Genomic DNA, 22,796 nt, shown 5'->3' with positions numbered 1-22,796 from the left:
CAGTGGTTGATGATCAGGAATGATGGTTACTCTCTTCAACATACAAAACATTTTAGACCCCAGATCAGACTCAAGGCCTCCCAGTCAGTCTGTGCGTAATTTTTCTCTGAACCAGTAAGGAAGTGTGAGGCGAAGGCTATGAGGCGATTACTTCCATCACTCATAACACGTGACATGACTGCACCTATACCATAAGGCGAGGCACCACAGGTAAGCTTCACTGGACAATGTGGATTGTATTATGTGAGTACAGTGTCTGACGTCACCATTTCCTCTGTCTTCTGGAAAGCCATTTCACACTGTTTGGTCCATTGCCATTACATCAGATCTATATTACTAAGTTCAAAGGATGGAGCACAGTAGCCAGGTTTGGCAAGAACCTGTTATAGTAATTGACAAATCCAAAAAGGACCTCATCCACCACTGCTTGAATTTTCTCAGCACACTTGCATAATGCTTGTCTGTCAATGGTGTAACCACAGTAAGTGATGCTTAGTTTAAAGAACTCACACTTGTTGTGTTTTGCTCTGGGCCCATAATCTTCCAATCTTTTCAACACTGTCTTGAGATTTTGGAGATGTTCTTTGTCATCCTTACCAGTAACAATTATGTCATCCAGGTAACACTGAGTGCCTGGGCAGGCTTGCAGTACCTGGTCCAAAGCTTTTTGCCAGAGTGCAGTTGCAGTTGGTACTCCTAAAATAAACCTATCATAACAATAAAGCACTTTGCGAGTGTTTATGATGAGAATTACTTTGGATTCTTCTTCCATTTCCATCTGAATTCCTTCATTCTCCATCCAATTTAGCTCACTAGCTACTTTATCATGGATGGTATAAGGAACAGAAGGGGCTTTAGGTGTAGCAATTTCATTTACCTTTGATGCGTTTGAGTTTTCCACTGCCATCCTTGGACACTGCCGTGGCATCATCCAGAATCTTTCTTAATTCGCTTTCAGTTGACTCTTTTGCAGGGGACGTGGCACGCAACTGGTGGATGGGTCTCCATTCAAGTTGTAGTTGTCGCAATCAATCATGTGCCCACAATGCTGGCCCTGCTGTTTTTAGCACATGCAAGCCCAATGTGGTTTGTTAGTTGCGTTTCTTTTCGCCAGTATTATCTCTTAGTTGGATATCTGCAGGCTTCAGTTCTGCATCTTTGAAATGCTGTTCAGACTCATTTTGGGGAGTGACTGAAACAGCCAAGCCAGTGTTCAAGCCATATTGCTTGTCTATTGTTAGCTTTCACGTTGTAAATCTCATGGCTACTCAGTCCTGTGTCACTCTCAATATTATCAGACTTTTCATCAACAGCATGCAGATTAGTGCTCTTTTTGAAACTGCAACTTGACTTTTTATCTTTTTCCTCTTCCCTGTGCAGTCCATTTATTTTTGTCTGCCTGACATGCTCTTTGTACGTGTTCTACTTTGTTGTATTCTTTGCAAGTTTCACCTTTAAATCTGCATTGGCACCACAATGGTAACACAATTTGTTTGGCCAGGCAGGTTGCTGTGTAGACGATGCAATTTTGTTCTCACTCACTTTCATTCCTGAATGCAACTCAGTTGCACCTCTGGCTGCTGTTTCCATTACAGCGATTTCAACTGTTCTTTGAAATGTGAGTTATGCTTTAGTTAACCAATGCTGAATGCTTTCTTGCCAATTCCACAAACCAGCCAATCTCTGAATGCATCATTAACCCCATCACTGAAATGATAACGCTCAGACAATTTCTTCAATTCAGCCACATACACTGAAATGGACGCCCTTTCCTTTTGATTCTATTTATGAAACCTGAAGCATTCTGCAATCAACAATAATTTCGGTTCTAAATGTTCCTGCGTTATTTTCACCATATCAGCAAAACTCATTTCAGCTAGTTTGGTTGGAGCAGTTAGACTTCTAAGCAAACTGTAAACTTTTCCACCTATTACACTCACCAAAACTGGCATTTGTTTCTCATCGGCTATTTAATTTCCTTCAAAATACTTCTCAGTTCGTTCAGTATATGTCAGCCAGTTATCTTTTGTGGAATCGAACGTGTCTATCTTTTTGATGTAGCAGCCATTTCTGCTTTTATTTTTATGATTATTATCGTCCAGTACTTACTGTTTACGAGCCCATGAATTCTGTCCGTTTTTTTACTTGAACACCTTGCTGCACTGCAACAGATAAGTAGGCATCTCGGGTTAGTTTTAAAACTACCTCATCACCACTGTTATGTTTTGTAACTCCAAAACATAAAACTAATTGAACGAAAAATGCGGGAACCTGAGGATAATGTGTATGCTTCACTTTTACTTTAGTGAGGCATGCACATATGGTGTGGTGACATAATCTTATGCCATTCATGTACTTTGTCATATAATCTGTAAGAATTATGTAAACAAGAATGAATGCTTAATCAAACAATATGTTTACAATTTTACTCAAATATTACCGAAATATTAAATACACAAAACTTTCCACCAGCAAACCTCACTAGTTCTGACCCTCTTCTCAATTATTTTGCAAATTTATCCTCACTAATTTATCCAGTTCCTTCTTGAAGGATATGGTGGAACCTGCCTTCACCACATCTGTGGACAGCAAATTCCAGATTTACCCTCTGGGTGTAAGAAGCTTTCCCTCCTGTCACTCTTAATCCTCTTCTTTCCTTTTTATACCTCTGGTTCTCAACCTCTCACATGTGAGAGAGAGATGAACTGGAGAGATGGAGATCAGTTGTGTACAAGGAGAGGAAATGGAGATGGGGGCTGCATGGTGTAGATGGAAATAAAGAGATACTTGTCAAAAGTGAATGTCCATTGTTGACAGAGTAATTGAATGAATGAACGTGTGGGAAATGTAATAACAGTAATAGCAATAATGGAGTTTGATCTGAACAGAGAAATGTGTAGATTTGAACTGAGTCAAGGAAAGAATTCAAAGGGTTCTACCTCTGAATAAAGAAACTAGAATCATAATACACCCTATCCTCGTTATATGCGAGGGATACATTCCTTGAAGTTGACGCATAATGTGAAGTCACATAATGTGAATAATTATTTAAATGGAGAAAATAGGAATGCGTTCCAGAGGGCTTCCTAAATATGTTTTATCTGTAATTTATTCACATTTTATACCAATACGACACAAAAGCTGTACTACAAGACAACATTTATATTATATTTAATCAACTTAAGGTAATATTCAATGTAATAAATCATAGAAAGTTAACATCCTCTGGAGTACAGTACTGACCAACAGTGGCAGGTGTGTTCGCTCCAGGAGATGAGTGGTTGTTGTGTGTCGGGCAGCTTTACACGGATAAGGTGGATGGTTGTGGTAGTCAGGATAATATCAAACACAGCAAGTGGTGAAGGAAGACTCACAGAACCCTTAGAACTGCCGGCAGCAGAAGATTACAGCGATTTCCATAAAATGGTGAGGGTTGTTTGCTTGGCAGCATTTTGTTTTAAATTTGCTTGTAGGGAAGAAGGGTTGATGGCAAGGAACAACTGAAATGCTGACTCCGTTCTAAACTTGGGTCCACATCCATCGCCATTTGTGCGATGTGTTCCGACTTCCACCATTCCCTCACCGTTGGTAAACTCCCGGGATTTTCAAAATCGTCTGTTGCTTGCAGCATCTGAGAGATAGTTCGCCGTAAAAAAATGCACGCCTTGAATGTGGATCACACCTTGGTCAAGTGGTTGAATCAGCGATGTTGTGTTATGCGGCAGGAAATGCACTGTTATGTTAGGATGAATGCTGTCTAAATGTTCAGGATGGGCTGGCGCATTGTCAAGCAACAAAAGAACTTTAAAGACAAGATTCTGTTCCTGGCAGTCGCGTCCCAGAGCTGTGTTACCTTCAGCTGCTACCGCGCTGTTTATAATTTCCAACTTTTTTTCAAGTGTTAAAGTGGTTCTCTGCCGCTCGGCTGACAGCCCAAGACATGACATCGGATGCTTAGGAGGCATAATTAAATATTTCAAGCGCAAAATCACTGCACCGCAGGTAAAACCAAGAAAAGTTTAAGATCGCGCATCCACACCTTGCCAAAACCAATGCGAGAATGGCGGGAGAGAGATTGTGAGGCGCGCGCACCTGACTTGTATTGGTGGGAAAGCGGTGCTTCTCGTCCCAACAGTGAGACTGTGAGGCGTGCGCATGTGACTTGTATTGGCGGGAAGGCAGTGCTCGTCGCATAACTCTGAATTTTGGACGCATGTAACGAGACGTTGGTAGAAATAGGTTCCTCGCATAACTGTGAATCCGCATAGTCTGAAGATACATATAACGAGGAGGATAGGATGTATTTACAAATAAAAGGGCAACTTTCTAAGGCTGTATAATTGTTCAGAGACACTGTAGTTTGCAGCAACACACTTCTCAAAGCATCAAAGTTTTTTCTCCATACCATGGATGACTTTCTGCTGGTTCCTTGCATTATTTATGATTCAAGATTGAAGATTGTTTAATGTAAAAATATACAGTAAATGCATAAGATAGCTTATATATGTAGATTGATTGTACATCCATAACATGATGCTAGGTTGTGCATAAGGTGACTGACAGGAAATAATAAAGTAGTGGTGGAGTTAGTAGTTGGAGGTGTTGATATTAAAAGTGAAAATTGTTGTAGATATAGGAATGAGGACAGTTCCTCACCAGTTTTTATATACCCTGTTGACTGGAGAATGACTCAAGGGTCCAGACACAATAATGCCTCTGTGCCCAAATTCAGCAGTATCAAGTGCCGAGAGATCACCCTGGAATCCTACCTGAGGACCAAGCAAATCAGCATTCCGCTCCACCATAGTCTTTGTTCCTTTGGTAATCCCACCCTCCGAATCTGATGGATCTGTGCTTCTTCAGGTTAAGTGGATAGGAGCACAAACAGGCCACTCAGCCTCAAGCCTGTCCCATCATTCGGTCGGATTCTGGTTGATTCTTACTCCTTTGCCTTGGTTGCAGATCCCTTCTATCCAAGTCTAACGTCAGTTAGTCAATCATAGGCCTATAGTGAACTCCAGCCTCAGCTTCTTGGAGGGAGAGTTTTAATTCCCGATGCCCTTTGTGTGAAGTACTGAGGTTATGCTCCCCTATTTGAAGAAAAGAGGATTATGCTGTACTGATTTTTTTGATCACCTTAAACGTTCCCATTAGATTGCATCATGTTGGCGGCACGTACTGTACTAGGGCTGTGGGAATGACTAGTACTCAGCTGAAGGCTGATGGTGACCTGCTCTCTTACAGATTCTACATGAAAGAAGAGCCTGGTGTGAAAATCACAATGTCGACCCTTTGGTCTGGACCAACCAGCGAGTCATAAAATGGGTGCGAGAGATTGACCTCAAGGTAGGTGATCTGACTCATTCCACCTCCCCAGGGGACAGAGCTAGATAGAGTAGTGACCCATGTTAGGAACAGGATTTCTTTTAATTTCAAAAAGAGACTTTAATCATGATTAAAATATATATACAAAAGAAGGAAGTGCAAAAAAAGAAATCCTTAAATTTGTGGTCTATACATTCAGTAGTGTAAACTTCAAAGAGAGAGAATAAAAAACACAAGCAAACATTGCACCATTGCCACTTACGTGGTTCCCCAAAGTGATACATTTTGATTGTTTCTCATCCAACCCAGCCCCTCCATGTGCGGAGGCAGAAAGAGCCTATGCTATGTTACTTTCCCCCCGTAGAGGCTTAATGTTGGCTGCTCTATGTTTCAGTGCATCCCTGAGCACGTGCTCCTGGGGCCTGGGCAAAGCCAGTTTGCAGCATCCCCTGTTAGAAGATGCTCTTGTAACAGGTGCACTTGGCGTCCTCTTTCTGATCTTTGTAGCTCTGTCACCAGAAGGAGAGCACTCCTCACTTGAAGCACTGTGAGCAATTTTGCTCACCTTATCTAAGAAAGGATGTACTGACGTTGGAGAGGGTTCAAAGGAGGCTCACGAAAGTTATTCCGGGATTGAAAGGCTTGTCATTTGAAGAGCGTTTGATGGTTCTGGGCCTCTACACACTGTAATTCAGAAGAATGAGGGGTGAACTCATTGAAAACTATTGAATGTTGAAAGGCCTTGATAGAGTGGATGTGGAGGGGATGTTTCCTATGGTGGGAGAGTCTAAGACCAGAGGACACAGCCTCAGAATAGAGGGGCATCCTTTTAGAATGGAGATGAGGAAGAATTTCTGTAGCCAGATAGTGGTGAGTCTGTGGAATTCATTGCCACAGATTGCTGTGGCGGCCAAGTCATTGGGTAAATTTAAAGCAGAGGTTGATAGATTCTTGATTAGTCCACAGAAGGGATACGGGGGGAAGGCAGGAGATTGGAGCCGACAGGGAAATGGATCAGCCGTGATGAGATAGTGGAGAAGACTCAGTGGGCCAAATGGCCTAATTCTGCTGCTATATCTCCTGGTCTTATGGTCAGGATGAAGGTTGAAGGGTGATTTACATCTCACTACCAGCCCATTGGTTCTCAATGTCACAAAACTTGTGAAACCAAAATGGAGTAGTTGCCTATTCCATCCTCCTCCCCCTGCCATGAGATTTGTTATCATTTTCAGGTGGATTTAGGAGTGAAGCCAGACAAAAGCAGACAAGGGGTTCTCATACAACTCTACAAAGGGGTCAGTTAACATGCATTCAACCTCGTTGCCATTTTTGTCTCTGTCTGGTCAATCAGAGCTCCCTCCCTCCCAAAAGACATTGCAGATCACTTAGCAAAAGTGCCTGAGGTCAGGCATCATCACATGGCTCTGCCGAAATCAGGGATGAGACACTTACTGCTTGTCTTCAGCTTGTGCCCGCATCAAGGAGTCAGGCCGATAGCTTTGGATGGATGTAGAGTCAGAACCATCAGGTTTATTACCACTGGCAAGTTTTGTGAAATTTCTTGACCTAGCAGCAGCAGTTCAATGCAGTGCATAATATAGAAGGAAAATAAATAAATTTCAGTATGTGTATATTGAATAGATTAAAAATTGTGCAAAAACTGAAATAAAATATATTAAAAAGTGAGGTAGTGTTCACAGGTTCAATGTCCATTTAGGAATCGGATGGCAGAGGGGAAGAAGCTGTTCCTGAATCGCTGAGTGTATGCCTTCAGGCTTCTGTATTTCTAAATGTTTCAGTTAGAATAGACTCTGCAGCTCCTTCACTGCTGCCAGTGGTATCGAACAACCCATTCCACACCCTGTACCTCAGCCTGTGGCAGATACAGAGATGACTTGCATTTATATAGTGGCCCATTTTATCCCCGGCACCCTCCAAGGTACCCACAATCAGGAATCATTGCAGCTTTGTAAGTAGATATGACAATTAATTGGCACCTTAGAAATTCCCGCAAACAACAATAGACTAAACATTCTGCAGATCCTGTCTCAGTCCCTACTTCCCCTGTCCCCAACACAAAGTGTTGGAGTTGATGGGGATTGTATACGTTGTCAACATATACCAGCATTCAATACTTCCTCTTGCACACACAACCAAATATGCTCCACTAGGAATAGTCATTTGGAACTGATGGAATGATGCAAGATGTAATTCACCTCTTTTCTAAACCCACCCACCTTTTTTCACCAGATCTATCCTTCCCAAACATGGCTTCAGTTAGACTCGGTTAAATTACATGCTTGAGAAGTGCCTTGGGAGCTTTATTTTACCAACTGTCTGACATTGTTGAAAGTCATTCTTCAGATCTTGGGTCCAATCCTTCCTCAGAATTAAAGGCAGATTTCTTCTCCTTCGGCTTTCAACATCTTATTTTGTCCAACAAGCAATCTGCTGGAGAAACTCATTGGGTCAAGCAACAGGAGCACAGAGGCTACAAGTGCTGGAATCTGATGAAAGTGGATGGTAACCATGGATACCATTGAGGGAGAGGTGAAGGGCAGAAGAAATCAGATTGGGGAGAGGGGAGAGGGGATCTGGTGGGTAAAATGTGTGCATAGTCGGTACAAATTTGCCCTTTCTTCCACAGGGTGCTGACGGACCAACCCTGGGTTTTTGACAATTTGTGTTAATGTCTCCCATTTGTGGATTTCCTTTGAAATTAAACAATTCTGATGGGGTTAGGTGACAGTGAAATGAGGAACCTGAGACGTCAACCTACAATTTTAAAGATCAACTGATACAGGCAGTTCAGTGCCAATTACGGAATGTTAATTTTGCTTCTGATTGCATTTACCAACAGATGGATTTATGGATTAGAAACGCAGGGAGAACAACGTTCCAGCTGCTGTGCCGGGTTATGATGCTCTTGCAATTTTAATTTGCACCATTGGTAGTTAATGCAAGCAACATTGTCACTGATGTGTTTCTAATCCGATAATTCAGTGAAATCACACCTGTCTCTGAACTAACAGGTGCAAAGAATCCAGACCCTGCCACCTCCCATCTCCCAGACCCTCATCAGAAGCTGTGTGAGCAGGAGAGGTAGAGAGCTGGAATTAGGCAGTGTTTTACCATTGCCTCTGGCCCACCCCCATTTGTGTTGTCAGGGTGGTCCGCAGTACTGGGGGCCGACACTCCAAACTTCTAACTTCTCTCTTGCAACTGATGGGTCCCATTTGCTGGGTCTCTCTCTGAAGTCAAAATTACTTGTGTATGTGTACTGTGTAATGGGGTGGGTTGGTGATGAGGGACGTTGGATCCCGGCGGAAGTTCATATCACTGGATGCTAACTCAACCCTACTCGGGTGAGAGTGAACCTCCCCTCGGCTCAGAACGAGCTCTGATGCCACTTGCTTCCAGTGATGCTGTTGTAGGTCATTGTAGAGGGTGGGGGGGGGGAGGGGAGGACTTTTCTGCCTCCATCTTCTTGCTCTGCCTTCTCATCTTTTTTTTTCCCAGTCCAGATGAAGAGTCCCAGCCCATAACATTGACCGTTTATTCATTTCCGTAGATGCCACCCGATCTGCTGAGTTCCTCCAGCGCTTTGTGTGTTTTGCCATGGATTTCCGGCATCTGCAGGTTTTCTCCTGTGTGTGATGGAAGAACTCAGCAGGTTGAGCAGTATTCGTGGGGTGGGAGGAAAATTTCAGGGTGAATTCCTGTTTCAGGACAGATTCCGGCACCTGCAGTCTCTTGTGTCTCCAATCTTCATGAATGTATTGATTTCTCAAAAAATCTGGACAGTAATGGGCACCAAGATAAGATAAGCCAATATCACAACTGTTGTCCATTTAAACTTAACTGTCTTTATGTTTTCCTTTCACCTTAAATGTACTTTGCTCTTAATTGTCACTGGAGACCATTCAGACTACTTCAACAAGACTTTGCTGTCTGTGCTCCTCAGGAATATGCAGACAACCTTCTCAACAGTGGTGTCCATGGTGCAGTGCTCGTCCTCGAACCCACCTTTAGCTCAGAAGCCATGGCAATGGCGCTAGGAATCCCCAGCAACAAGCACATTATCAGGCGACATCTCTTTGAAGAGCTGAACTTAATTGTCAACCCTGCCAGGTAGGCCTCAGTACCGTTGAGGTGCCAAAGGAGTCTGTTGGGGTAACAGCAGGAATAAATCAAATATTATTCAGCCTTACTGTGGTGGTGAAGTCTAGAATGCAGTTCAACAGAACTAGCAGATGGAATATTCCATAACAATACAAGCACTGGATCATGAATCTGATGATTCCTTTTTTCCTTTCAGTTGTCTGCCACCAATACACCCTGCCTTTTGTTATGATTATTTTCCATAATCTACTCATCAATTATCAGTTATACCTTTCCCTCAAGTTTCACTGCATGAGAATGTTTTTACAGATTTAATGCAGTATTAGTTCTAATCCCACTCTCCTTACCTGCCTTCAAGATCAGATCTACTAACTCACAAAAAGAACTAAAAATCGCCACATTTTCCAAATTTAGACCATCTGCCTGCTTTTCCCAGAAGCCTCATTACAGTTCATATGATGAATGAGGGAGAAGTTAACACAGGTACCTTCAGTCCTGTAGTTGGATTTATGTGCATCCCAGAGTATTCAGGTGAACATCTCCCCTATGGCAGCCCTGTGTCTGAGAGCCTGGATAACCTGTCTTTCAGTTGGTGCAAGTTGGCAGCCTATTCAGGGAGCTCAGTGGTGGACAGATGAGGGATTTGGAAAGAATCACACCTATGTAGGAAGAAACTGTCTCATGAAGTTAAGGTTGAAAAATAGCTTCTTGTCAAAATAGACGAACCTTTACCCTGTACTTGACCTGTGGCTTATCAATGCTTGATACCGAACAGGGAGGGTATTCATCATCGGGGAGGATAAGATCTCAAGGGTTTTGATCTCAAGGGAATACGATTATAGAAACATAGAAAACCTACAGGACAAAACAGGCCCTTCGGCCCACAAAGCTGTGCCGAATATGTCCTTACCTTAGAAACTACTTAGGGTTACCCATAGCCCTCTATTTTTCTGAGCTCCATGTACCTATCCGGGAGTCTCTTAAAAGACCCTATCGTATCCACCTCCACCACCGTCGCTGGAAGCCCATTCCACACACTCACCACTTTCTGCGTAAAAGACTTACCCCTGACATCTCCTCTGTACGTACTTCCAAGCACCTTAAAACTGTGCCCTCTTGTGCTAGCCATTTCAGCCCTGGGAAAAAGCCTCTGACTATCAATACGATCAATGCCTCTCATCATTTTATACACCTCTATCAGGTCACCTCTCATCCTCCATCACTCCAAGGAGAAAAGGCCGAGTTCACTCAACCTAATCTCATAAGGCATGCTCCCCAATCCAGGCAACATCCTTGTAAATGTCCTCTGCACTCTTTCTATGGTTTCCACATCCCTCCTGTAGTGAGGCAACCAGAACTGAGCACAGTAATCCAAATGGGGTCTGACCAGGGTCCTATATAGCTGTAACATTACCTCTCGGCTCCTAATCTCAATCCCATGATTGATGAAGGCCAATGCACCATATGTCTTCTTAACCACAGTCAACCTGCGTAGCAGCTTTGAGTGTCCTATGGATTCAGACCCCAAGATCCCTCTGATCCTCCACACTGCCAAGAGTCTTACCATTAATACTATATTCTGCCATCATATTTGGCCTACCAAAATGAACCACTTCACACTTACCTGGGTTGAACTCGACCTGCCACTTCTCAGCCCAGTTTTGCATCCTATCAATGTCCCGCTGTAACCTCTGACACACTATCCACAATAGCCCCAACATTTGTGTCATCAGCAAATTTACTAACCCATCCCTCCACTTTCTCATCCAGGTCATTTATAAAAATCACGAAAAGTAAGGGTCCCAGAACGGATCCCTGAGGCACACCACTGGTCACCGACCTCCATGCAGAATATGACCCGTCTACAACCACTCTTTGCCTTCTGTGGGCAAGCCAGTTCTGGATCCACAAAGCAATATCTCTTTGGATCCCATGCCTCCTTACTTTCTCAATAAGCCTTGCATGGGGTACCTTGTCAAATGCCTTGCTGAAATCCATATACACTACATCTACTGCTCTACCTTCATCAATGTGCTTAGTCACATCCTCAAAAAATTCAATTAGGCTCTTAAAACTCGACCTGCCTTTGACAAACCCATGCTGCATGCTGACCTATTCCTAAACATATTATGCCTCTCCAAATGTTCATAAATCCTGCCTCTCAGGATCTTCTACATCAACTTACCAATCACCGAAGTAAGACTCACTGGTCTGTAATTTTCTGGGCTAACTCTATTATAATATATATCTAGCAGATTCTCACTAAGCCCACCAATAACTTACCTCACCAAACCTTCCAGTGCGATAACCTACCATCCCTCCTCCCTGCCACCCACATGATCCAACCCCTACCCCTTATAGCTCCACCGCATCCCCAAACTTCCACACTCCTACGCCATAATGTGATATGCCAAGCCAATAACCCACTGCCCCAGTGCAAAGTTCTACCCGCTAATAATCCATCTCTTACATTTCCCAACCGTCCAGCTTCATAATGAGAACACAGTGACAAATCCTACAAGGTCAAAATGCATGGCTTCTGCCCTGTTCACCTTGTAACCACCTACTCAGGCTCCCACGATTCGCATTCTCACTCCCCAACCTCCCAATCCCCATGGGCCTCACCCCTACACCACCCCTCCCACCCACATAACCCATCCCCATTACTCCTACCTGTCCATGACTTCATGATGTTCCAAAAGCATTCTCATTATGAAATACTGCACACCAGTTCGAAAGGAGGCAGACTCTCTGTCACTCGACTGGATAACATTTAGTCACATATTTCCCCTCTCCCATTGCCCATACTCTTACAACCAAAAGAAGAAACTGCTTGAAGGAAATGATAAAAAAATACACTTTATTTTAATGCCCTGTGACATTTCCTACCCACTGTTCCACACATCAGACACATCCCAGGGGAGTGCTGGGAGCTGGGCATCATGTTGCACAAAATAGGTTAGAAGTCAGTGGTTTATTAATTGGAGTGTATTCACTGTTCCCTCTAAGCTGTGCAAGTGCATGGCTGCACAGTAACTAAAATGCTCCCATGCACATAGTTTTTACAGTGCAGCTGGAATTTTCTTTTATATAATGTTAATATAATTGTTTAAATATGCTAATATAATTTTTAATCTTTGTTGATATAATTGTGAAATACTCTGTAATTAATTATGTGTTAAGGAATATAATACTTAAATTTTCTAAATGATAAACATGCTACAACCTTTACTTTGAAACATTTGGGAACTTCAATGTATTTACATTGTCAGTGTTTCAAATTACAACACTGTTACAAATTGTAACAATAAACACAGAATGGAAGTCAGTAGCTCATTGTTAATAGACCACCAGCCTGTTGAATGCCGACACCATCTAGTCAAAATATTTACTTTTTCCATTGTGCCTGTTAGATGTTTTGACTGCCTGACATCATTTACATGGGTTGTGAGTTGTGGTTTGTTGTATGACTGCCAAAAAATACTCAGCTACTATTACAAACGACGACAAAAGTGTTGCCTTAAAATATCACAGCAGTACTGAGATTTCAAATTTGTCATTTCTGAGAAAGTTAAGATCGGTTCAATTAAGACGTTCACTCATATGTTGAACTACGTGCTTAGCAATGAAGAATTTGAAGAACTGTCAATTCTTGTTGACATTGTTAAGAACATTTCAAGCTTCGAGTGCTGACTGAAAACTTGGATTCAGTCTTATGTATTCAATCAAATGTAAACCCAGAAACAGACTAAAAGTGGAACATTTGGATGATCTAATGAGGATTAAGGCATATCGTTCATCTAGATATGGAATTAATCTGGGCGGTGTTTGTAGACAATAGGTTTGTAATAAAGACAGATGGAAAAAAAAAAGCTTAAGAAATGCGAAACATTTCCTTTGTTGTACTATATTTCATTACGTTGTTGTTGAGTGCCATTTGGTCATTAACAACTCATGGTGACCCTATGGATAGTGTAGCTGTCCATAGTGTTCTCATGGGAAGATACGGAAGTAGATTGCCGGGCCTTTCTTCTGCGCAGATACTGCTGCTGCCCAGATTGGGACTCGGCTGGATTCGAACTCTGGACCATCTGTCTCAAAGTCCAGTGCTGATGCCATTACACCACCAGACAGCCCATATTTCATTATACCCTTCAATTAGTAAATAAAATCAAAAGTATGTGATTTTTCAGTTTTCGTTCTAAATTTTCATAGTATGCATGTTACAAAAATAAAACATTTAAAAGTGCCGCGCAGTTTTTAGGCTGTGTAAAAATCTCCTGCTCAAACCAATAGTTGGTCTGTGCAGCTGTAAAAAAAAATTAGAGGGAACATTGGGTGTATTTTACTGTGCAATATGTGTTGAGGTATTCTGTTGTTCAGTTATTTAAGCATTTTAACACTGTGAGGCCACAGGTGTGAACCCACAGCTTAACCAGGGGAAATGGTTGGTGGAGAAAGATCACAAATTGACAGGTGGTTGCAACTTTCCGAGCTATAAAAGACCCACAGAGGTACCTGGCTTGCCTTCTGTCAGGTGCATATCTTTGATATAGGACAGGCTATCACATCCATGCAAGCCGCCAGGTTGTTGTGCTAAATAAATAGTTCGCTCATTGCTTCGTGCAGAACAACCCGAACCCACAACATGTGACTGAAGTCTACAGCATGTGACTGATTCCAGGTCCTCTGAAAGAGAGCAGTGAGACTCTCGGCTGTAAAAGAATTGGTGCAGACAAGAAGACACTGCAGGTATTGCAGTATCTCATACCCCACAAGCAAATGAGAGTAAAATAATTAGGGTGTTGCATAAAGCCATAATGGCAGAAATTAGGAGAAGAGCAGCAGACACAGGCAGAATCCTAACTCTTTCATATTCCCCACCAAGCAGCACGCCACCCTGAGCTGGAAATACACCACCAGCATTAGGCATCACCCACTCTAGTTCCTGGAATTGCCAACCAGCAACACCATGGGTTTATCTTCACCAGAAGGACCGTGGTAGCTCAAAGCCACCACCTTTTCAGGGACAAAACGGACGAGCAATATATACTGACCAGACTAGCGGCATCCAGATGCCAAGAATTGAATAAGTAAGAAGGGGCCCCAGTCACAAGGGATTCTACAGATGTTGGAGATCTGGATCAAAAACACACACACACAATGCTAGAGGAACTCAGCACTTCAGCTGGTGGGTAGAGGCTTTCCCAAGAAGTGATTGTATTGTTAGCATGGCAGCATAGATTTTAGCTCAGGAAATCCTCCCTAGGTGGGGAACTGCGACCTAGTTGGATTCAGGCCCTATCTTGGCCCGAACCACCGACTGTTCATTTCCCTTCATGACCTGCTGAGTTCCTCTAGGATTTTGTGTGTGTGTCAGAAGAACCCAGTACCAGGACTGTTTTTTCTCTTGTGCACTGGAATTCATGTCAATCATGCCTTTGTTACCCCTAAACTCTGCTGTTCCCATCATCTCCCACCTTGCACTTTTCGCAGCTTTGCGTTATTTCATTTACCCTGCTAACTGTGTCCCAAAATATTCCAGGTTCCATTTGCTTATTACCCTTCTGGACATTAACCTCCACTCACTCCCAGTCCAGCAAAGTGTTGCTTCTAAAGCTCTCCCCCTCCTGTTAAATCCCATCAGGCTGTCACCATGTGTAACCTCCAGCACCTCCTCAGCCCAAACTCACTGAGATCTCTTCACTCCTCCGGTTCTGGCCTCTGATAAGCTCCAATCTGGTTTGCTCCTCCATTGGCCAGCCACATCTTCAGTTGCCTAGAGATCAAGCTCTTGAATTCCCTCCCTAAAAAATCTCTCTGTTCCCCACAGCTCATTCCCCACTGAAGATCATCTTGGAACCTACCCCTTCAGCCACGCTGTTGATGTTCAGTCCTTCTCTCTCCTTTCATGGCTTCTTGTCAGACTTTATTTGAATCATCAATGCATGGGAAGTTACGGACCAGGTGCGGGTAAATGGGATTAGTATACAGGGGTTGAAATGGTCATGGTGAGCTGAAAGGTTTGTTTCTTCTGCTATAGGACTCTTTGATGCTCTGCATGCCTTCACTGTGTTAAAGGTGTTACACAATTACAAATTCTTATTGGATGTTGAAGTGTTATAACTTCAAGCATTCACAGATTAAATAAAGCACAGGTTAAAAGTCCAGGATTGAATTCCCATTCTGCAGAGCCAAATGTACTTTGCAGTAGTAACTCTGCTTCTGAAATCCAGATTCACTGAAGTCAATGGAACCAAGTTTCAGAAGTGGAGTAGAAAGTGTGGTTACTATTATGTAGGACATCAGCACTGCAGAACTGGAAGGCAATACTCAGCAGTTTTTTTTCTGCACTGACCCCATCCTGCCCATGTACATCACCAAAGTAACTGTCAGTTCAATGCTAATTAGTGCTAAATTGTGGACCTTTTTGTGCTTTGAGATGCAGCCTGTTTGGAAATAGATCAGGGCTGGGAAAAGTGTCCTAATTCTGTCATGTACCTGGCAATTAATGGCAGATTAGTCACAATTCAGTCCTCGCACTTTACTGGAGAATTTGTTAACTTGTGGCGCTGTTGAACCTTAACAGACACAACTCCTAGCACCTCGACTGCCTTTTGGGGGATTTTGTTTTAACTTCTTGTTGTAACGGTACAATAGGCCCAGTGGAGAATTATGCAATAGACTACTTTCATAGAGTGATCATCACCCACAATTGAGATCGATGGTGTTCTGCCTCATTCTTTCACCCAGAAAAATGCAACCAGTATCATAAATAGTTCTTTGATCTATTGTCCCTTTACTTACAAATAACATATCTATATAAAGGCAAAGACTTTGATCTAACATTCCTTTCTCTATAAATGATATTATCTGTATTAATCCATTGGTCAGACTGCACTGGAGTACTCTGAGCAGTTTTCTGGACTTCCTCTAAGAAAAATTGTGCTGGCATTGGGTCCAGTGGAGGTTCACAAGAGTGAAAGGGAGACTAAGTCATTGGATATATTTCAAGCAGGAGTTTGACGGATTCTTGATTAGTACGGGTGGCAATGGTTACTGCGAGAAGGCAGAAGAATGGGAGTCTGCTCTGTCGTTCTATCAGAATCTGCTCTTGTAGAATAGCAGAGCAGACTTGAATGAGCCAAATGACCTAATTCTACTCCTTTGTCTTATGGTCTTATAAAAATACTCTAAATGTTATAAAATGTTCCTGGCGCAAAATGTGGTCTTCTGTCTTTCACCTGGATAACAAAGGGCTTCCACTTATATAGCACCTTTTCCATCCCTGGTGTAGCCAATGAACATTGTTTTGCACTGGAGAACTTTCTGATTCATGGGTGATCACAATGGCTATTTTTCAACGTACGTGGTCCTGCCAACCGGAATGCTGGAATGGGATGAGTGACCAGGTTGCTGAGGATCAGATCACCAGTGAGTCCTGCGGTCTTTGTCATACTCTTCAGCCATCTGATACTGCGATGCAAGACCAACAACAACCAGCCTTCATTAACTCGGACCATCCAAGATAATGGCAGGCATTTTGTCTCCAGATATCGTCTACGTACTGTAGCTAAGAAATCAACTTCTTCACTGTGTACCCTTCCATGGCAGTAGTTACTTGGTTTCAAAGATGAAATGAAACGGTTCTGGATAGATACTGATGAAAGAGGAGATGGACGACTTTGACCATCAGCACAGAGACTTTATAAAGACTGTGATCTTTCATCACATCAACTTATTTCAATATTTCTCATTCCTCCTTGAATTCGAATCAGTAACAATAATCAATCTGCTACTGCCTTTTGTTGGAAGTAAAGGGGGGTCAGTTTGTTCAAAGTGGTAATGTAATAAGACAGTGGAGATTGGCTGCCATTCTTGCACTCTTCCCAATAATAAAATCCATTGATGGCAACAATCAGCTGGGATGTGTGTCAACCAGTAAAAGTGTTCCTGTTCTTACTGTGATACACATGATAACTCTCTATCCTAATACCTTCTCAAAGTACGTAAAGGAATTAGTGCAGTGACTATAACCCTCTGCCAGAAAACTCAGGGACACAACAGAATGAATTCTTTCCCATTCTGCTGTGAATTCCTGTGACTATTATTCACACTGTGGGCTGTTTGATTTCCCATTGTAGCTCCTCATTTGCAAAAGTTACTACTCACCTGAGCTACACTGGAAACACCTCCCAACCTGTGATCTGTACCACCAATCTCTACTCTTTTCCTGGATGCTACCTGGCCTGCTGAGTTCCTCCAGCATTTTATGTGTGTTGATCTGTACCACCAAGACAGACTGGGCAGAAGACACGTGGGAAAATCCACTCCCCGAAGATTCCCCTCCAAGTCAAGCACGTCAGCCTGACTTGTAAATACATCACCAGTCCTTCATTGCTGATCCTTAATCCCAAACTCTCCCCAAAAGCACTGGCTGAGTACTTTCATCAGATGGAGTTCAGTATCCAATCTATACCAGTCATAGAAGAAAGTGACTCACTACCACAAGGTAATTAGGGATAGGCTATAAATGCTCTCCTTATCAATGATGGACAAACCCTGATAAATAAATGAAAAGAATCCCCTGAACAACACACTCAAAGTTCCCGCAGTCCAGGTCCCGTTCCTTCCGTCATTGTTGTTTGTTGGAGTTGTCATGTTCTCCCTGTGATCACATAATGATTCATCCAGGTGCAAATCATAAACAGAAGAGATTCTATAAATCCAGAGTAACACACACAAAATACCGGTGGAACTCAACAGATCAGGCCACATCTGTGGAGAGGAATAAAAAGTCACTGTTTCGGGCCGAGACCTTTCATCAGCACTGGAAAGGGAAGTCCTGCTTTCTTCCCCCTTCCTGTCCAGTCCTGATGAAGGGTCATCAGCCTGAAACATTGACCGTTCACTCCTCTCATTGACTTGCTGGGAGCCTTCAACATTTCCTGCATATTCCTGGAGGTGCTCAGGTTTTCCTCCCATGTCCCAAAGGTGTGCAGCTTAATAGGTTAATAGGTTAGTTGACAACTGTAAGTAACTCCTGGAGTGATTTACCCCACAGGGGTGTGTAGAATCTGGAAGGAGTTGGAAAAATGTGGGCAGAATGGAATGGGAAGAGTGTAGCATTGATGTAAATTGGCGCTTGATGATCGACGTGGAATTGGTGGGATAAATTTGCCTCTTTCTGTGCTGTGACTGCGCATTTCCATAGAAACCTTCTGGTACCCCACATGTGACCAAAGTCGGGTTAAAGCAATGGTTTCCCCAATTTTAACATGGAATGGATGTGTAGGATTTCTCTCAGCCATCCCCTCGCCACCCCGGCATGAACCTGGAGACATGGAGGATCATAGCTTATTTAAATTTCTGTGCACGGTCAGCCACCCATAGACAGTGGGATGAGGAGGAGCCCAGCAAGCAGGACTGGGGTACTGGCACGAGGGTGTACTGTCCGCAGTATACAACACGCTACCAGAGGAGGTGGCCTCGGGGATCTCCAGGAGGTGCCAGCTGTGAGGAGAGTGTGAAAATAAAGCACCTACCCAAGGTAGTTCAGGTCATTCTGTGCCTCTGCTCTATCTCACTGCCGGCTTTAGTGATGTCCGGGTATCGCCATTTCCTGGTTAAAATCTCACTGTGGTGCTGATTCTGTCTGTGCTGTGGTTTTGGATCGGGAAGGTTTCTGTTTCCTGGATGAGAGTTCAGCAGGAACTGTGAAGCTCTAGTGCATCGGTCACCCCTCTATCTTCACACAGGCTGCAATGGGTTAAAAAATCAGGTCTTGAGTGGTTGGCTACTCATATTCCTGATTTTTATGACTTAGAAGGAGGGCATTTGGCCCATCAAACCTATACTAGTTCATGGAGAAATTTCCTCTCTTCTACTGCCTCTGCGGCGCCCCGCACTATTTCTCCCAGCCACCTGCGCCAGGGGCAATTTAGAGTTGCCCCTTAACCGCCCACCGGGCGTGGGAAGAAGCCAGGGCACTTGGGAGAATCCTTGACCAGTCACAGGGTGAGCGTGCAGGTGGCACGCGGGCAACCACAGGGGCCAGGATGAAACCCGGATCAGTTGCAGCTGTCTCTACCACCAGCAATGTTCTTGAGCTGTGCTGTTCAGCCACAGGATGCCAAACTTAAACCTATCCGTGCAGAGATGGAATCCTGCTTGAATAGCACTCCTGCCTGGTCAAAAGCTGTTAGACTGATGAGATCAGCTTTGATTATCACCGATCAGATAAAGAACAATTCTCCATATATACTAGAGCAACATAGATAAGAGGCTGACTGATTGAAGTTCACAAAATAATCAGCATACTTCGTTAGCGAGGACCAGAAAACACTTGTTTAAACAGTGTGTGGAAAAAAAACCCAGCCCGATGTTAGGCTGTTATTAGATAACAAGGGGCAGGTGAGAGTCGAGGTACAGAGATGACGTGTTGGAAAATGGCCAACGGTAATGGAAACACAGAACCTCAGGGGCCAGCAGTTTTTAATTCTATGTCAATTCTGCATATCCATGCAAATTCTGAAAGCTGCTGAAAGTAAGATTCCTCCATTCCTGTCATTCAGTGTGAATATTCATTCTGACATTTGCTTTATTAATATTTGGTTGAAATGATAAGAGTAAATTAGTACTGGGACCCAATTCTGAAGGAGCATGCAAAACTGCATGAGATGGAGCATACTTCGACTCTCGAACTCCCATTTAACAGAAATGATTAGATTATAGGGAACATTACAAATCTCCAGTATGCTTCTAACAAGAAGCTTCAACTCTTTCAGCAGAAGCTCTCTCAGACCCCAGCAGACTGCCAGGGGCCATATTTCATTGAATCAGCTCCTCTCAATTTTGGCAGTCCTTTCTAATCCACTCAGTCACACATTTTTATTCCTGAGTGTCTCCATACAGAAAGTTAAATGCCGTGCAACAGTTTTATTCATTTTCTCTGAGAACTTAATAACACAGCTTCTTCCTGATTTTGTTAAAGCTGATTAGATTTAACTGTCTGACTGCTCCAGATTTTGCTTTCCCATCCAGCAGCCAATGGGAAAGGTGCAGCCTGTCATGTGGTTTGCTGAATCAGCAAGTCAGGTTTCCCTCTCTTCGGCACTATAACCTTCGTGAAGCTCGGACTGGGACTGCTCTCCAATGCTGCAAAGCTATAGCATGTGAGTCTCTCCATAAAGGCATAAGGCATAGGAACAGAATTAGGCCATCCAGCCAATTGAGCCTGCTCCATCATTCCACCATGGGTGATTTATTATCCCCCTCAACTCCATTCTCCTGCCTTCTCCCCTCACCATTGATACCCTGACTAATCAATAACCTTTCAACATCCGCTTTCAGTATGCCCAATGATTCGGCCTCCACAGCCACCTATGGCAACGGATTCCACAGATTCACCATCCTCTGGCCTTCTGAGAATCCAAGTAAGCAACATCCACTGACTCTCCTTTGTCCATCCTGCCTGTTATTTCCTCAGAGAATTCCAACAGATTTGACAGGCAAGACTTCCTCTTCAGGAAACCCTGCTGACTTTGGCCTATTTCATCATACCCCGAGCACTCATCCTTAATAATGGAATCCAGCATCTTCCCAATCACTGAAGTCAGGCTAACCAGATTATAATTTTTTTTCTTCTACCTCCCTCCCTCTTAAAGAGTGGAGCGACATTTCCAATTTTCCAGTGCCTCAGAACCATTCAAGAATCTAGTGATTCTTGAAAGATCATTAGTAATGCTTTCACAATTTCTTCAGCTACCTTGTTCAGAACCCTCAGGTGTATTCGATCTGGTCCAGGTGACTTACCCACCTTCAGATCTTTCAGTTTCCCTTCTCCCTAGTAAAAGCAACTGCACTCACTTCTACACCCTGACATCTCTGGGGATGTTCTGTCCGCTGGCAGTTCCGCATTGTGTCATGTCTCCCTATGTGTTCATGGGCCAGTTGCTCTTTGAGTAAAATAAGGTCCCACGTGTAGGATTGAGGGCAAGTGGCCATTTGCTGTTTGCCCAGGAAGGAACACGAAGCCAAATGATAAGGGCTTTGTAGACTTTCCTTTGAGTCATGCCATGTTTTTTTAAATCCATCCAATCGGTCAGGAGAACAGAATCTCATATAAAAAAAACCGAGCAGCGAGACTAATTTCTGGTTGGATAGAATTAAAAGGTTGGGAAGTTATAGTAAGTCTATAGAGGACCTTAGTTAGACCACATTGAACACTGCAAACTGTTGTGGTCTAGATAGTATTATCTAAATAATAGATAATTATTATCTATTAATAATTAATAGGAGGAAAAGGAGAGGATGACGATGCAACGCAGCGTGCGTGTCCGCTCCGGAATGATATCTGTATTTGTTAAGTAGGGTACCGTGCACAATTCTGATTTGGTGGAGACGGATGTGAGAGTGCGGAGGAAACATCTGGAGAAACTTCTGAAATGCCCGCTTCGCTGCCGCTGCTACTGTGCGATCGAGAATCTCCAGAGGAGTAGGCCCCTGAGTCCTCAGCTTTGCGTGTTTCAGCGGACGGGACAAGGTTGAAGGCGCTTGGCAGAGGATGGCGCTCGGGAGGCTGTATCAGAGGGGCTGGTCGGAGGCTCGAAGTTTTCGGACGGACTCAGTCGTCTGTGGTCGGCTGCTTCCAACGCATCGGCAGTTGTCGGTTGTTGGTACCTGGAGGTTTATGGCAGGCGAGTTTTTCCTTTTTGCTGCCTGCTATCGGGGGCTATAGGAGTCGATCGGGACTTGAGACCTTTTTTTACTGTGCCCATGGTCTGTTCTTTATCAAATTATGGTATTGTTTTTGCACTGCTGAAACTATATGTTATAATTATGTGATTTTGTCAGTGTTAGTCTTTGGTTTGTCCTGTTTTTGTGTGATATCACTCTGGAGGAACACTGTATCATTTCTTAATGCATGCATGCATTTCTAAATGACAATAAACGAGGACTGAGTGTCCTCATAATCTAATCTAATCTATTAAAAATAAATATAACTCCTGGAGAAAATGCAAATAAATATTGGAATCAAAATCAGGTTTAATATCACTGGCATATGTCATGAAATTCGTTAACTTTGCAGCAGCAGTACAATGAAATACAGGATAAATATAAGGAAAAAGTGTGAATTTTCTAAGTATATATGTACTGATGCAGCCAGTTAAAACACTCTCCATAGTACAGCTATAGAAATTTGCGAGTGTTTTGGGTGACATGCCAAGTCCCCTCAAGCTCCTGATAAAATGTAGCAGCTGTCTTGCCTTCTTTATGGCTGCATCAATATGTTGGGACTATGTTAGATACTCAGAGACATTAGCACCCTGGAACGTGAAACTGCTCAC

At 43.2% G+C, this 22,796-nt stretch overlaps 1 protein-coding gene across 6 annotated transcripts in view; it reads left to right on the top strand.

Moving 5' to 3' along the window:
• Positions 1-22,796, top strand: part of LOC140188740 (kazrin-like) — a 709,679-nt gene that overhangs the window by 652,433 nt on the left and 34,450 nt on the right. For all 6 annotated transcript variants that reach the window (XM_072245329.1, XM_072245328.1, XM_072245332.1 and 3 more), the window contains 2 exons: positions 5,245-5,346; positions 9,290-9,456. In XM_072245329.1, the coding sequence (XP_072101430.1) occupies positions 5,245-5,346; positions 9,290-9,456 (269 nt within the window). The remainder of the gene's footprint in view (positions 1-5,244; positions 5,347-9,289; positions 9,457-22,796) is intronic.

This window comes from Mobula birostris, chromosome 27 (genome assembly GCF_030028105.1).
Source record: "Mobula birostris isolate sMobBir1 chromosome 27, sMobBir1.hap1, whole genome shotgun sequence".
In the NCBI taxonomy this organism is placed as follows: Eukaryota; Metazoa; Chordata; class Chondrichthyes; order Myliobatiformes; family Myliobatidae; genus Mobula; species Mobula birostris.
Note: the sequence above shows the minus strand (reverse complement) of the source record. Positions and strands in the feature narration are given on the sequence as shown.